Below are 16,218 nucleotides of genomic sequence, written 5' to 3' on the forward strand. Positions count from 1 at the left end.
ATTTATTTATTATTATGCATACAGTACTCTTGCTGCATGTACACCTGTAGGCCAGAAGAGGGCACCAGATCTCATTATAGATGGCTGTGAGCCACCATGTGGTTGCTGGGAATTGAACTCAGGACCTTTGGAAGGTCAGGCAGTGCTCTTAACCTCTGAGCCATCTCTCCAGCCCTCTTCTTCATTTTTATTTACTTACTTATTTTTTATTTTTGAGTTTTTGAGACAGGATTTCTCTGTGTAGCCCTGGCTGTTCTGGACTTGTTTTGTAGTTTTGTAGACCAGGCTGGCCTTGAACTTACAGAGATCTGCCTGCCTCTGCCTCCCAAGTGCTGGGATAAAAAGGCGTACGCCACCACGCCTGGCTTGCAAATGATTTTTTAAGGCTAAATTTTAATTATCTTCTGGTGTTCTAGCTGTATCTAAATATTTTAGCCCAATTATAAAAACAAACTTTTTTCTAAACATTCAGATTTGAAGAAATCAACACTGAAGGTGCACAGAGGAGAAGTATGCAAAGTCATCAAATACATTTTCAAACGATTGCGATTCGGCTGGAAGAACAGAGGCCTCCTAACAACTCAAGACCGTACTTACGCAACTACAGAGCTGAGTCTGCTGCTATGCACCAGTGCATGTGGTAAAGTCAACACTTTCTCTAATAAGCTCCTAACTTGCAGAATGAACCTCTGCAATCTCTGACTTTATAACTTTCTGGCTTTCGAGTGAACCTGAATTTGCTAAAAGTCAATTAAGACAGTATAATGAATAAACTCAAGATGTGTGCAAGATGGTTTTCCCTTCAAATCTATTGTAGAATTAAAAGCAAAATGCAGCAGTGAAGTGCAATCACACCTGCTGAATGGGACTCTGTGCCTGAAACAATATTCTTCGGCCCAGTAGTTCTGCAAAGATGCACCCGACAGACCAGATGTCAATAGCGTTGCTGTAATGCCGGCTGCCCATCAGGATCTCCGGAGCCCGGTAATACTGAGTAACGACTTCCTGAGTCATATGACGGGATTCATCTAATTCTTCCACTCTGGCCAATCCAAAATCACAAATCTAAATAGAAAAGACAGGATATTATCAAGCAGACACCTGCCATCTTTCGTTCATTTTTGAGACAGCGCAGCTTTAAGCTTGCTACACAGCTGAGGATGGCCTTCAACGCCTCATCTTCTGTCCTGTACTTCCCAAGCGCTGGGATCTTAGGCATGCACCACCAAGCCCAGTGTCCTGCTTACAAAACAAAGACATATCTGAGAAGAAGGAAACTTGATTGAGTTTCCCTTGTAGTCCTGCCTGTCCTTGACTCTCTTTGTAGACCAGGCTGGCCTCAGAATCACTGCGATCCGCCTGCCTCTGCCTCCGAGTGCTGGGATTAAAGGTGGGCGCCACCACGCCTGGCTTAAAAACATTTTTTTAACTAAAATGAGTTATGGAGATCAGGTTTTGGTCTTGGTCTACATAGTGAGTTTCGGGCCTCACTGTGTGAGGGCTACACAGTGAGACCTGCCTCCAAAATAAATAATAAATAGGGCAAATACATACAGTTACGGATCACAAGCCCTGTTTAAACATTAAGAAGTGGCAGGAGGAGGAACTCAGACATACAAAAGGAACACTGGGGAAGACTCTAGGGCAATTAATTTTCCTTTGGAAACAAAAGAATGAACCCGTGTTATCAGCTACTTTCAAGGAGAACATCAATAGCAAGTGCTTTATCTTGCCGTAGTTAACAGGGGCAGGCTCTCTGCAGACGTAATGAAGGACTGTCACTGACACGCAGCACAGCCCACCAGCTTTTAAGGAGAATTGATCCACAGCTCAAAGAATGCATTTAAAATAAAAACAAACTTATTTATATACTTGGCTTTAATATTTCTTTAACTGACAACACTTATGTAATACTAACAGTCTTGATTATTTTGTAAGTAGGCAACACTGAGAAATCAGTTGTTTCCGTTTTAATGGGCCAGCTGAAATGCTAAGTTAACCACTGCAGCCTGGAGCTCCGTACGAACTGGCCACCGGGAAGTGAACTTCCATTAGCTTACAGAGAAGGTGCAATCCTAAGTTTTTATTTCAAATTTTCTTTTTCTTTCTTTCTTTCTTTTTTTTTTTTTTTTACAGTGTTTCTCTGTGTAGCCCTGGTTATCCTGGAACTCACTCTGTAGACCAGGCTGGCCTTGAACTCAGAGATACAATTGCTTCTGCCTCCCAAGTGATGGGAATAAAGGCATGTGCCAGCCAGCTTCTGTTTTTCTTTTAAAAAACATTTAAATTTGTGTGTATGCATACCACATGTATGCAGGAACTCAGAGGTCAGAAGAGTCATTGAATCCTCTGGAACCTGAATTATAAACTTTCTTAACCACTGAGTCCGCTTCAGCCCCTATTTCTAGTTTCTATGACGAGGAAAACTATGATGGAACCCCACTATTCAGGAATTTGGAAAATATATTTGTAGATTAGAGGTATGAGCAATGCACACTGTGGATTTTGCTGTTAGTGAGTCTCTTTTAACTAACAAAGGACAACAGGCAGTAGGAACCAGGAAAAATAGTAAAAATGAAGTTGATGACTTGAGATTTAGGGACACTTGTTTTGGTGGTGTTTTGTTTTTTTAACATCTTGCCTTTACTTCTGAAACACTGTGGTTCCTATCATACAAACACATGTGTAGCTTTGTTATATTTTGAGACATGGTCTCTTCCTATTGCCTAAACCGAGCTTTGGGGATTATTAAATATAAATTTTCTCTGGGAGGGAGGATTGATTTGACTACCATATTGTAGGAATACATCCGCTAGGTGCGCATGCCTTGTAAGCACGCCTGCGCGGCCTTTTGCTCCTGCAGCCCAACAGCATACAGTGATGCTAGCCATGCAAGATGCAGACACCTTCCCAAACCACACCCCACTGTCACAGAGGCAGAGGCTAAGAGTCTAACCCTCCTGGTAGACACGTCTTATAATATGGAACAATGTGAGAGGATATTAGTTTTTGAAAGATTGCCATTCTCTTTAGAGGCATTATAATTCTCATTGTAGAGTTGAAAACAGAAGCAAAACATGTGGGGGGGGGGGGGGGGCGCCAAGACCACAAATTAGTTCCAACGGCCTTGATGAGTGATGGGGCTGAAGAAAATTGTTCTCCATACTTCCGGTGAAGTAGGAAAAATGATGCTCTTGAGCCAGATATTTGATTTCCCAGGACAGTAAATAACTGAAGAGCTACCTTCAGAACACAGTTGCTGTTCACAAGGAGATTCCCTGGCTTAATGTCTCGGTGTAAAATGCCAGCTGAATGGAGATATTTCAAACCTGAAACACAAACACATTTCACTGCAGATACTTCATTCCTTTTACTTGAAAACCTTACATGAAAGACCTTAAATGAAAACCAACTAGAAGATTAAAAATTATCCCCTAAACAAAAGCTAAAGAATATTACTAAACACTTAAAAAAAAAAAAAAAAGAATATTACTAAACGCTGGCTTAGTCCCCTTCAAAACACCTTATTTTTGTTGCAGTAAAATGTCACAAGGTTTGCGCATGCCAGAGACAATGTCTATAATTTAAAAAATTACATGGCTTGAAGTATAGGTAAGTCTGTCAGGCCCATGAGTTAAGGCTGGCCACACACGTATCCCTGAGCTGCTCCTCAGTGTGGCTCCTGGACGGAGTTCTGCTAGTGATACTCCCAGCCTGTGACTCTGAACCTGCTCCAACAAAGAAGTTCCCATTAACCTACAGGAGACCTTTCCAGAGATAAGCATTTCAGTGACAGGACAAAACTCAAGGACCTGCCCAGATCTGTCAGCAGTGCTTGCCACTACTGACAGCCGAAAGCACTTAATCATCTCAAAATATTTTCTGACATCTTAAAAGACTGGTTTTCAGTACCACTGTAAGTCACAATCGTATACTGATTTCTTTTTAAAATAAAGTGTAAGCTGGGCTCAGTGGCGCACACCTGTGATCCTAGCACTTGGGGAGGCAGAAGCAAGGCAGGCAGAGCTCTCTGAGTTCAAGGCCAGCCTGGTCTACAAAGCGATCACAGGACAGCCAAAGGCTACATAGAGAAACCCTGTCTCCAAAAAACCAAACCAAATCAATTAAACAAACAAACAGTAGTAAAACACATTCTTTACAACTGTAAATGAGCCAAGAATTTCTCCCATTTCCTTCGACCACAGAAAATCTACAAATCTATCCGTGGTGAACTTGTTTGTTGTTGTAATACCACTTATGTGTTTCGATCCTTGAAAGACATTGGTTTTCAATTTCTTTGTAGAATTTAACTCTATTAATTCTGTGAAAAAATGTATTTCACCAGATAAGGAAGTGGTTTCATCTTTAGATAACTTTGTCACGGCAGATCTCGGGACACAGCTGATGGCTAGTGGAGGGAGGGATTAACCATACTGGCCTAAATTGCTTCTCAGTCAGGGCTGTGCTCTTCACAGGCAGTCTCTGCTGCCTTCTCCTTCTGCTTTGGGTTTGGGTTTTAAGGGTCATGTTGAATTGAGCAGGACTCAGCTATGGCAGGCAATATTTAGACAAGCTCACCAATAATTGTTTTGAAGGATGAATGTCTTCCATAGAGGACAGTCACTTTTTTTTCGAGACAGGGTTTCTCTGTGTGTAGCCCTGGCTGTCCTGGAACTCACTTTGTAGACCAGGCGGACAGTCACTTTTTAACTTAGTTATCTGATGCTATACTCTGTGAAGAGCTAAAGGCAGTTAGTACGATTTATGACAAACCTTTGTTTACCTGCCTTCCTAGATTAATCCACTTGTCTGCCTTCTGTGCCCGAATGGGAAAACAAACAAAAAAACCAAAAAAACCCAAAAAACATTTGGCCACCATAAAAGCCTCTTGTTAACAGACAGGTATGTGACAGAATCCAAGTTCAACACCTAGCACCTCTAAACCCCACACCTCTTAACATCAATACAAAAATTGTGAAAAAACTTTGGCTGAAACAAGCCAAAGTGGGTTGGGGGAAGGCTTGGAAGGCCAGAGTAAAGTTCAAACAAAGAGCAAAATGAATCATCTATACCACCATGCTGCCTTTTTCTTGATAAATAGAAATCTTACCTCGTAAAATCTGATAAAGAAAAACTTTGACATGATCTGAGCTGAGTGGCTGAGGAGAGACGATAATTTTATGTAGGTCACTCTGCATCAATTCTGTGACAACGTATCTTCGAAGTGTAAGTTAAGGAATAAGCAGAGAACTGGCCCCCAACCCCCTCAGTGTCGCCAACAGAGTTAAAGGGTAACTTCTGTTCTCAAGGCGGGAAGCTTGAAGACAGCCCTATAAAGGTGACAATTCCAGCAACTAAAAGATTAAACAGAGCTTACATTAAAACAATTTACATGTTTAAGAACTGAAGTAAACAACCAAGTGATCTCCTTACAATTACCACACACAAGAGAAAATTAAAAATAAATGCTTTAAAAAACCACCAGGCCCAGGCAAAGTGTAAAGGCCTGTTAGTCTCAAGGTTTGTGAATAACCGGAGTGTTCTTTAAATTGAAAAGGGGGTTGGCAATCCCATCTTAAACCACCAGCAAAAAAGATCACAATCCCCCCCATCAACTGTGGCTGAAGGACTTTGTAAAGTATGGTACTGGCCAAAGCACAAGAATTGGTAAATTCAAACCCAAGCCTCCCGGATTCAGAACGACGTAACCTTCCACTTGGTTAACTCTGCATGTTTATGAAGCCTGTTGCTGAGCTCAGGACTCAGCTGCAGTCTCAGGTTTTTGTTCAACTGATACGTGGCAGGTGATCAAAAGCTGGAGACTGGTGAGCCATGGGGAGGTGGAATTCAGACTTTTTACAAGACACATAAATGTTACAGACATTAAGGAACCCCCTTTTTGATCTACTTTTTTTTTTATTAGAATAGGCTTATACTTTACTCTGTGTGCAGTTAAAAACTCATTGAAATGTTTCTTTAGATAACCTTCACTTCACACACAGCTTTTAAAGTGAGCGAGAAAAGACACACACACAACACAGAAGAGGGAGAATCTGTGCTAACATCTGACACGTGGTTGAAAACTGCCCCTTCCCAGAGCTGCTTCCAGACACCCAGCGGACACTTGGGAGGCTTTCCTGCTCTAGATGGCTGTGGCTCTGGCTCTTCTGTCCCTTCTCCTTTCCTTCCCTCTGAATGCCGAAGCACCCCAGGCTTGATCCTCAGCCCTTTTCGTTACCACATTCACCCTCCTGAATATTCAAGTCCAGCCTACTCCTTTCTCTCACACCACCAAACGCAAAGCTTTATTTAGCCATCCTTGGTATCTCTCTCTCCACGAGAAAGTCCTGCTGGTTTTGCAGAGGTAAGTCACAATTAGGCCTCTTCTCATCACACCTGCTGCCACTGCTCTGCATGAAGACCCCAGAGCCCTCAAATACAGCAGCCAGAACAAACGTTTTTGTTTTTAAATACACACTGGCATTTAATTTATTGTACAGAGAATACAATGTTTGTTTCTGTAAGCAGGCCTTAAGCAGAGAGGGCTGCAAATACCCTGGAGACATACTCATGCCCAGTGCTGCCCTGGTAGGAGGTAGTGTGAGTAATTATGGCTTTTTTCTTCTTTTTTAAAGACAGGGTCTATATAGCTCTGGCTGGCCTTGAACTCACAGAGATCCACCTGGTCTCTGCTTCCTGAGTGCTGGGATACGTTGGCACTGGTCACTTTTGAAGAGCTCACATTAACCAAGCCCTACTCCCCTCCCCAGAGAGAGCAACCACTGTCAGCCTAACTCACTAAGTTCTCCTGCTTGCCTTTTGGGAAGTGCATGTGATGGAGGGAGGGAAGGCAGGAAGAAATGCTTGGGACAGAAGAGAACCCAAGAGACTCAATTACCAAGCACAAAGATGTGGGCTCCACTTCAAAGCTGGTTCAAAGAGAGACCTCGGAGGCCATTATGGATGGGTAGGAGGAATAAAGTGATGTCATTAGATGCCGTAATGACACGCGCATTATGTTCTGATAAGGATCCTTATCAGATATGCAATGTTTAAGCATTTATAGGGTTAAATAATGATGCTTGGAATCTATTTTAAAATACTTCAGCCCTGTCTCAAAGGGTGGGGTAGGAACAGAGACAACTGGAAAAAAAATGTCTATTTGTTGAAGCTGAGCATCCCAGGAGTTATATATTCCTATCTCTACTTTTGGTGTATTTTTAAGTTTTCTTAGATTTTTTCCCCCTGGGGGGGAAAAAAAACCAAAATCAAATCAAAACAAAAACGTTCTTTTCAGAAAAGTAGGTAAATGAGAGGTAAGAACTACCCAGGACTCCACCTTTTTTGAACTAAGGCCACCTTTTTGTTTTAAGACAGTCTGACTAGTTGCGGTGGTGCACACCTGTAGAATTTGCTGAAGGAGGCGGAGGCAAGAGGATCACCAGTTAGCTGCCAGCCTGGGCTACACATTTTAGGGGTCTGGAGAGATGGCTCAGTGGTTAGGAGCACTGTCTGCTCTTCCAGGGGCCCTGAGCTAAATTCCTAGCAACTACATGATGGCTCACAACCATTTACAACGAGGTCTGGTGCCCTCTTCTGGCGTGCAGGTGTACATGCAGATAGAGCACTCACATATAAATAAGATATCTCATGTACCTCAGGCTGGCTTTGGATTCAGTCTGTAGCAGATGACCTTAAATTTCTTATCCTCCCTTTATCTTCTAAGTACTGGAAATATAGGTTTATGCTACTACAGTCATCTCCAGATTTTTCACTTAATCTACCACTGTTAAAACTCTGCTATCTTTAATTCTTTTTTTACTATTTTAAACAACCTTGAAACAAGCATTATATACAGCTTTATGTCAATCTGGTTGATTTCTTCAAGTAGAACTATAGTACATCATTTTGAAGTTTAAAATATAGTGAGCAGTTTCTCATGCTATTGCGGTCTTTTATATTAAGTGCTTTAAAAACCATTCATCTTTTATCCTATGTCATGAGCTGCTCTTGAAGCCTTATGTTACTGCTATCAAAGGGTACCTCAATTGTGTGTGGATCTCAGGTGAATTCATTTTCCCAGAAAAGAGCCATATTAGAAACACAGGCTGTGCTGCCAGCGTCCTGTGTGAGTGAGGTGAAGAGCGTGCTGTGTCCAAGAGACAATCTTGGACTCTCCTGCAGACTAGAGGACGGTGTCGCGTCTTGCTTCTTCCCTCACAGGCCTGTAATCAGTCCTTGGTGATTCGGCTGCATCCCTGCTTTCCAGGAGACACCTGGTGCCTCCAATTCTGGGCTTTTTTTTTTTTTTACATCCCATAAGAATCAACCTGTTTTGTGTTCTCACTACAGTCAGCTTAGGCCTCTGCTTCTTAGATCTGAACATTCAATCATTTACTATCACTTTAGTACAGCTGCAGTGAAGAATGACAACTGGCAATCTCAGGCTGAGAATGGCACACGTGCGTGCGAGCAGGAGAGGGAGAAAGAACACAGCAGCGAGAGCCAATCGGGCCCTTTCCCAATTTCTTTTCTCACAGGATCTCACACAGCCCAGGCTGGCCCAACTCCATAGCAGATGGTAACCTTGGGTTCTGGGCCCCTGAACTCAGAAAAGCACTTTACCCATCCATGGAGTCATCTCCCCAATCCTTATTTTATTTTATTTTATTTTTTTTTTTGAGATAGGCTCTCTTGTCTCAAAAAGGACCTCGACCTCACTATGAAGCTGAGGATGACCTTGAATTCCTGTTCTTGCCCCCACCTCCTCAGTGCTGGGTGCTGATGAGCACTATGCCTTGCTCCCGGGCAGGGGCTTACACATGCTAGATGTGCTGACTACTTTTGAGAGGAGGGAGCCTCAGTGAGAAAATGCCTTAAGATCCAGCTGCAGCCAAGCAAGCCTGTAGGGTACTTTCTCAATTAGTGACTGATGTGGGAGGGCCCAGTCCATGGTGGGTGGGGCCAGCCCTGGCTGGTGGTCCTGGGTTCTATAAGAAAGCAGGCTGAACAGGCCATGGGGAGCAAGCCAGGGAGCAGCACCCTCCATGGCCTCTGCATCTGCTCCTACCCTGTTTGAGTTCAGGTCGTGACTTCCTACCACGATGCACAGTGATGTGGAAGCATAAGGCACATAAACCCTTTCCTGCCCAGCTTGTCTCTGATCCTGGTGTTTACCATAGCAATAGTAACCCTAAGACACTACTCAAGCACTCTCGCAGCTCAGCCACATGCCCGGCCACTTTGCTGTATTTTCTAACTGTGTAAGACATTTTCACTTGTAAAGCTGTTTTCTAATATTAAGAACATTAACCCTTATGTATGTGCTAATTTTTCCCTAAGAAATATTAATCACAGGACAGAAATAGAAAACCACTACAATTCTGCACCAGATTAAAGCAGAGACACACTCAAAATTTTTAGACAAGGCCTCACTACGTATGGTCCAGGCTTGCCTCCACTTTCATCCTGCTCTAGCCTCCCCAGTGCTGGGGTTACAGTGTGTCCTGACTCCTGGCTTCAGTCCCGACAGTGCTGGACCTCTAAGTTCTAGAGATCAAGGAAAGGAACACTCCACAGAGGAGCCTGCGCAGGCACCATTATTGTGTTCCAATGGTGTGAATTTTGTTGTCCCCCGCCCCCCAAACCTCCCATGCTGAAATCCTAACGGTAAGGGCCTTTGGGAGGTGATAAGGTTATGAGGGCAGAGCCCTTGTGAATGGGATTAGTGTCCCCATAAAGGAGACCCGAGGGAGCTCGTTAGTCACAGGTTACAATGAAGAAAGACTGCAGCAGGAAGAAGGCCTTGGTCAGACATCAAATCCATCACCTCTGAATTCCCAACCTCCAGAAAAGATTGCTGTCATTTATAATCCATGCAGATTTCAGTATTCTTTACAGCGGCCCAAACGGAGTAGGGCGGTTGTCAAGCTGGGGTTTTATTCAGAGAAGACAAGTCCTAAAGAGAGGACACACTGAGGCCCTTATCTCTGCGGAATGTCTGCCACGTCGGCCAACTCTACTCACAGCTTTCTCCTCCAGCACTGAACGTGCGTTTCATGCCTGGATAAAGAGCAGGCTCTATCTATTCTGCCTTCTGTTCCGAGGACTGGCAGCCCAGCTGTGACTCCGGAAAGCTGTGTTGATGTGACAGCTGATACGCATGCCAGCAGAAGGGCAACAGCTTCATGCTCACGTTATCAGGGTGAAGGCACAGTGCTGGCACCTGGTAAATCTTCCTTGAACTTAGAAGAGGAACAAGCTGACATAAAAGCCAGGAACAGTGGGAAGGGCCTTGTGTGCTTTCTACTAACAGTGACTGCCTTTTCCAAGGAAGGAGAGAAAGGGCCAGGATCAGTTCTGTGTGTTGGTGTGAAGTAATGGCAGGTGTGTGCAGGTGCCCATGGAAGCCAGAAGGGGGCATCTGATCCAGCTGGTGTGAACACAGGCGCTCCTGGAGAGCAGGAAGCACTCATGCTGAGCTATCGCTGCAGCCAAACAGTTCCTTATAACTAAATACTCCTTTCTGAAAGAAATAATGACATTTCATTCAGGGTTACAGACACCAAGTCGAGATGACGCTCACACTTAATAGATTTGGATAAACTGGAATACTGTTTGGCAACAAGATTCCATGCTGCTAAAAAGAGGATGGCTTTAAACAAGTCAGGTCTTCCGAACTAAGACCACAAATTCACACGCACAGCCCTCACACAGCATAAACCAGCGGGCATTTCTTCTGCTGAGCCCAAGCTGCTCCATCACCATAGCCTTGTCTCCAGGAACTTGAAAACCCTTTCAGCCAAGCTTCTAGGAAGATGTTTAAGGAGAAATTAAAATGAATGCTTATTATGTCTTGTTCCTAAAACAATGACAGGCTGAATAAATTCTAGCTAAGTAGAAATCTAGGCAAAACAACACAGAGCTCCTGTCCACTTCAACACTTTTCTGCTCACCTTTGTGGAGAAATGTCCTTACTCCCTTACAACACTGAAAAGTTTAAGATGAGGGTTTTGTTGTTGTTGTTTGTTTGTTTTTGTTTTTCCAGACATGGTTTCTCTGTATAGCCTTGGCTGTCGTGGATTCTTTCTGTAGACCAGGCTGGCCTCGAACTCACAGCGATCCCGCCTGCCTCTGCCTCCCAAGTGCTGGGATTAAAGGTATGCACCACCACGCCCGGCAGATGAGGTTTTTTTTTTTTTTTTTTTTTTAAATTAAAACAGCAGAAAATGAGTTTTTCATGCTTTACGTTTTGCATAGTACACTCTAAAGAGAAACATGTCTTCAGTACATGAATGGAGCGTTCTTTAAAAAGCAACCCAACCACCAGGACATTTAAAATTTTTCTTGGAAAACACAATTCCTGAATTTGAAAATTTAGCACTGTATCTGCAAAAATCCAGAGGTAACACATACTGAGTTATGATAAGGTTTCTGCTTTGCTCTAGCAAAATCCTCTGCAGTCTCAATCCCCAGCATAATGTTTCCCAGATGTCTAAACTAGTTGCCATGCCAACTAAAGGAGCTTAAATTAAATGAGGGCCTGAAAAGGCACCTGCATCACTCCAGGTCCGTTGCACATTAAATAAAGCTCTCTTGACAGGGCCTCAGAGGTGTCATTACCTTGAACACCATCTATCTGATTATTGTTTGAGTAATTTAATGAGGGTCTCCACACAAGAGTAAAAACAGGGTGCTATTACCCTCTCCTGGTCTTTCTAAATGGGACAGCCTCTCTAACAGCTGGTGTACCTACTGGGTCAATGACTTCGCTATGGTCTTTTTAAGTTATCACCAGGGGAAGATGACCCGTAGAATCAGAGCTTAGACTTCCAGGGGAATATTAGCAGATTAACCATTTCCTAGATAAAAACTTGTCATTAAAAATAAGATCATTAAAAACACACTGTGCATGGTGCGCCAACCTCAGAATGATTTGAACAGCCCTGCTGTAAAATAAATTGCTGCTGATTGCAGCAATTAGTTAAGTAGCTCCATGAGATATGAATTTCAAAATGTACTGATTTGCTTCAGAAACACGAATGATGCAAATGAACAGTGATAGTCGGGGCTTTGGAGCAGGCACTGCAGCTCAGGCTCTGCGTGTGACTCAGCTCAGCCAGGGACTCTGTGTGCTTCAAGGAGTTGATTTCTTTTTAAAAGTTAACCTCTCAAGCTTCTTTACTGCTTTCTCAAGCGCTGGTTACCAGAGGATGTTACTTAGTAGACACACAAACCCAGGCTAGAGAGTTTATGTGAGTTACCCAAGGTCACGTTTCCAGACCAGATAAAGCCAAGACTACCTTACATCTCTTTCTATTTTTTAAAGATGTATTTTTGTTATTGTTATTCTTCTTATCACATATTTTTACAAGCAAGGCAGTGGTAGTAGGAGCACATGAGTTGCAGCAGGGGTCAGAGAGCTGGAGTTACAGGTGGCTGGGAAGCTGCCTGGACTGGGAATTGAACTCAAGTTCTTGGGAAGAGAAGTATCTAAACTATTGGGCCATGACTTCAGCCCACGGTCTGAGACTTCCTGACTGCTGGGCAAGCTGCTTCCCATGGGAGCTTGTTTTATACACCTACAATCTCATGTTGTTACCCAAACACCACCAAGCAAATGCCTGCATGGCCACAAGCAACTTGGGAGCATCCTATAGCTTACAGTGCCCCATGTAGGGAAGTCAGGGCAGGAGCTCAAAGCAGAGCCCAGATGTGGGAAAGGATGCAGAGGCTGTGAAGAGATGCGGCTTACTGGCCTGCTTTCTCATCACCAGCCCAGATGTGGGAGAGGATGCAGAGGCTGTGAAGAGATGCGGCTTACTGGCCTGCTTTCCCATCACCAGCCCAGATGTGGGCCCTCCCACACCAACCATCAGTTGAGAAGAACACCCCCACAGGCTGGCATCCAGGCCAAAGTTATGGAGGCGTTTCCTCAATTAAGGTTCCTTCTTCTTAAGGAACCTATGTCAGATTGAAAACAAAAACCAACCCAGACTGCAGACTACTTTGAAATAAGGCACAGCTGAATTCTGTACTTTTAGTTACAGGTTATGAGAAGAAAACAAAAGTATTTTTTCTCTTTTTTAAAAATGTAAAACTTATATTCACCTGTGTCATTTCATTTGTATCTAATTTGCAACTATTCCTATTTACAAGTATAACATACCGAGGCTGGGGGGCTAAGATGCCTGACACAACACTGAGTCTCACTCTGCTCCAATGATGCTTAGGTCTTTTCAGTGATGCACATCAGGCTGTCAGTCACACGATGCCACCCTCCTGCCGGGAACTGACAACGAGCAAAGGTTAGAGAGGACCTCAGGAAACAGGTCTGCCTCACTGTTTCCTTGCCTACTTCTACCTCCTGAGTATCCAGTGTCTCCAGCCTTATTCATTTTGTCCTGTTAGTCAAATTATAAAACTAACTCTGACAATTCAAGCAAGATTTTTCTCTCCATCTATATGAATCATATGTGGTTATTTAAATCACTACACAGACTCTATTACTTTTGACAGAAACTGAAGACGAGTGTGCTCCTCTCCCCTACATATGTGTGTTCATGTATATATATAAAAAAAGGCAAGGTATTCCAGGGTAATTTTTGGACTGTGGTAAGATAGAAGGGTTGGCTATTAGCCCTTAATAGAAAAGCAGAACAAAAATGATAAATTATATTATTAGAAATTTAAGTCAAGCCTTTGATAAGAAGGCAAAGTTGAGCCAGGTGGTGGTGGCGCACGCCTTTAATCCCAGCACTCGGGAGGCAGAAGCAGGTGGATCGCTGTGAGTTCGAGGCCAGCCTGGTCTACAAAGTGAGTCCAGGGACAGCCAAGGCTACACAGAGAAAGCTTGTCTCAAAAAACAAACAAAAAAACAAAAAAACAAAACAAAAAAAAAAAAAATCAAAGCAGGACTAGGGATTTACCTTAGTAAAGAACTGCCTGCCCAGCAGTGGCAGGGGACAGAAAAGGTTGATTACCACTGTTAACTCTTTGAGCTGAGGATATTGCACAGTGATGCCATTAGCTACTCAGGAGGCAGGCTGATGTAGCAGGACCAACTCTGAGGCCTGCCTGTGCTACATAGTGAGTTCAAGGCCAGTCTGCACGGCTGACTGAGGCTCTATCTCAAAGCAGAAAGAGCTGGGAATTTAGCTCAGTAGAAGAGCACATGCAAGGCCCTAGTTCAATCTTCAGGACCCAAACCCAAGCCCTCCATCAAACAGAAAGAAGGAAAAAGGAAAAGTAAACAGCAGGTAGCAACCTTTCCTTTCTATCAAATGAAATGTCACATATAGAGTATTAACTTTCCTTTTCAGCCACAATCTTGTATTTCTCTGCAAAAGACATTTACATATCATTTCTAAAAAATCCCTTTACTGAATATAATCTTGGCGTGAAAATTACAGGGCGAGAGAGAGGGCGCTTTTAGATGACTTGAGTTCTGTTCCCAGCACCCATGTTGAGCAGCTTACAGTCACCTCTAACTCCAGCTCTAGGGAATCTGTTGCCCAACTCTTCTGACCTCCACAGGCAACGGCGCCTATGTGGGTGTGTTCTTACACAGACACAAAAGGCTGCATAGGATTAAGTAAGAAGCATCTTTAAAAATCATGTAAACAGATCAGGAGTAATAGGTTGTAAACTCAACCCCACAACAGGACATTCGCGCGCGCACGTGTGTGTGTGTGTGTGTGTGTGTGTGTGTGTGTGTGTGTGTGTGTGTGTGTGTGTGTGTGTGTGTAGTTGAGCGCCCAGTGACCAAACAGCACTTCCTGCCAGACTCCCACAAAGGCTGCTCAGGACAGAATCAGAGGATCAAGCTGGGGATCAAGAAAAAGAGTTGAAAGCCGGGCGTGGTGGCGCACGCCTTTAATCCCAGCACTCGGGAGGCAGAGGCAGGCGGATCGCTGTGAGTTCGAGGCCAGCCTGGTCTACAAAGTGAGTCCAGGACAGCCAAGGCTACACAGAGAGACCCTGTCTCGAAAAACCAAAAAAAAAAAAAAAAAAAAAAAAAAAAGAAAAAGAGTTGAGACAGAGAGGGCGAGGAAAAAAGAGGGGTGCTGAGAATGAAACAGGTCAGTATAATTTTCTCTTAAAGTAGGAAAGAGTATGTGAAGATTAGAAAAAGAATATAGAGCCTGGCAGCCAACAGCAAACACCTCAACGCTAAGCCTCCCCTAACCGCTTGCTGCAATTAAAACAAATCTGAACTTTGATCGATATTTATTTAACCCATCTCTAGGATGCTACATCTACTTTAGGAAGTAATTTAAGAATGCAAGATAATCAGCTTCATGCCAGAAATCCTGACTGCCCCAAGTGTCAAAGATAATTCTGGGGGAAAAAAGGTGATACAGTTGCTTTACAAACAAATGCTGACATCAAATTCTGGCCTTCTATGAAGAGTAAGAAAAGTGAGTACTTTTCTGTTTTTAGGAAATCATGATTACTTACGCAGTCTCAGAGGCTGCAGGACTGATGCCAAGAGCATCTTTGTTTAACCATCATCATTAGCATCAATAAATACTGACTGGGTACCAAGTGGGTGTAGAGAGCATGCTAGTTCAATGACAGGACAGAGAAAAAAGATGGACGAATGCAAAGCAAACAGTCTCAAGGGACTGAAGAGAAACAGACATTGATACATAAAATGAAGCAACAAGAACAAGGAAACAGGATTTTTCTGTACATGGACACAGATGCTTGACCAAAAAGGAAAAACAGTTGCTATATACTTGACATTTTGTTATGCACCTAAATTTATTTTGCGCTGTCTATTCCCACTAACTGCAAGAATCCTGTCCTACTACCACAATCATTACATAGAGGAGCAGGGGGGCCAGGAGGCTCCTTGAACTAGTCAACGGTCACACCTAGCTCGAAGCAGACCTCTAGCACTAGAGCCCAGCCCTCGGTCTCAACTATAACCTGTCTGTAAAAAAAATGAAGCAAGCCCCAAAAATATAAAACCACATGACAAGCTAAGAACAAAATAATTACACTTCAGAAGGGAAAAGGCCTGGAAACTGATCTTTAAAACTGAGAAGCTAAACAGATTGAGCCGGTGGGAAGGTGGTGTGATGTGGAACCAAAATGGTCAGGGTTACCATCCTGCCTCTGCCATTTACCAGCTTGGTACTATGGCAAGTTACATAACTCTTCACATTTCGGTGCTTATAAAATAGGCACAATGATGTCCTTGCCAGGATTAGG

General features: G+C 43.4%; 1 protein-coding gene across 1 annotated transcript in view; it reads right to left on the reverse strand.

The window, feature by feature from the left end:
* Nlk (nemo like kinase) overlaps nucleotides 1–16,218 on the reverse strand; it is a 122,834-nt gene that overhangs the window by 12,986 nt on the left and 93,630 nt on the right. The window contains exons 4-6 of the mRNA XM_051158059.1: nucleotides 5,111–5,217; nucleotides 3,244–3,329; nucleotides 856–1,065 (exon numbers count right to left, since the gene is read on the reverse strand). Coding sequence (XP_051014016.1) covers nucleotides 856–1,065; nucleotides 3,244–3,329; nucleotides 5,111–5,217 — 403 coding nt within the window. The remainder of the gene's footprint in view (nucleotides 1–855; nucleotides 1,066–3,243; nucleotides 3,330–5,110; nucleotides 5,218–16,218) is intronic.

This window comes from Acomys russatus, chromosome 16, assembly GCF_903995435.1.
Source record: "Acomys russatus chromosome 16, mAcoRus1.1, whole genome shotgun sequence".
NCBI lineage: Eukaryota > Metazoa > Chordata > Mammalia > Rodentia > Muridae > Acomys > Acomys russatus.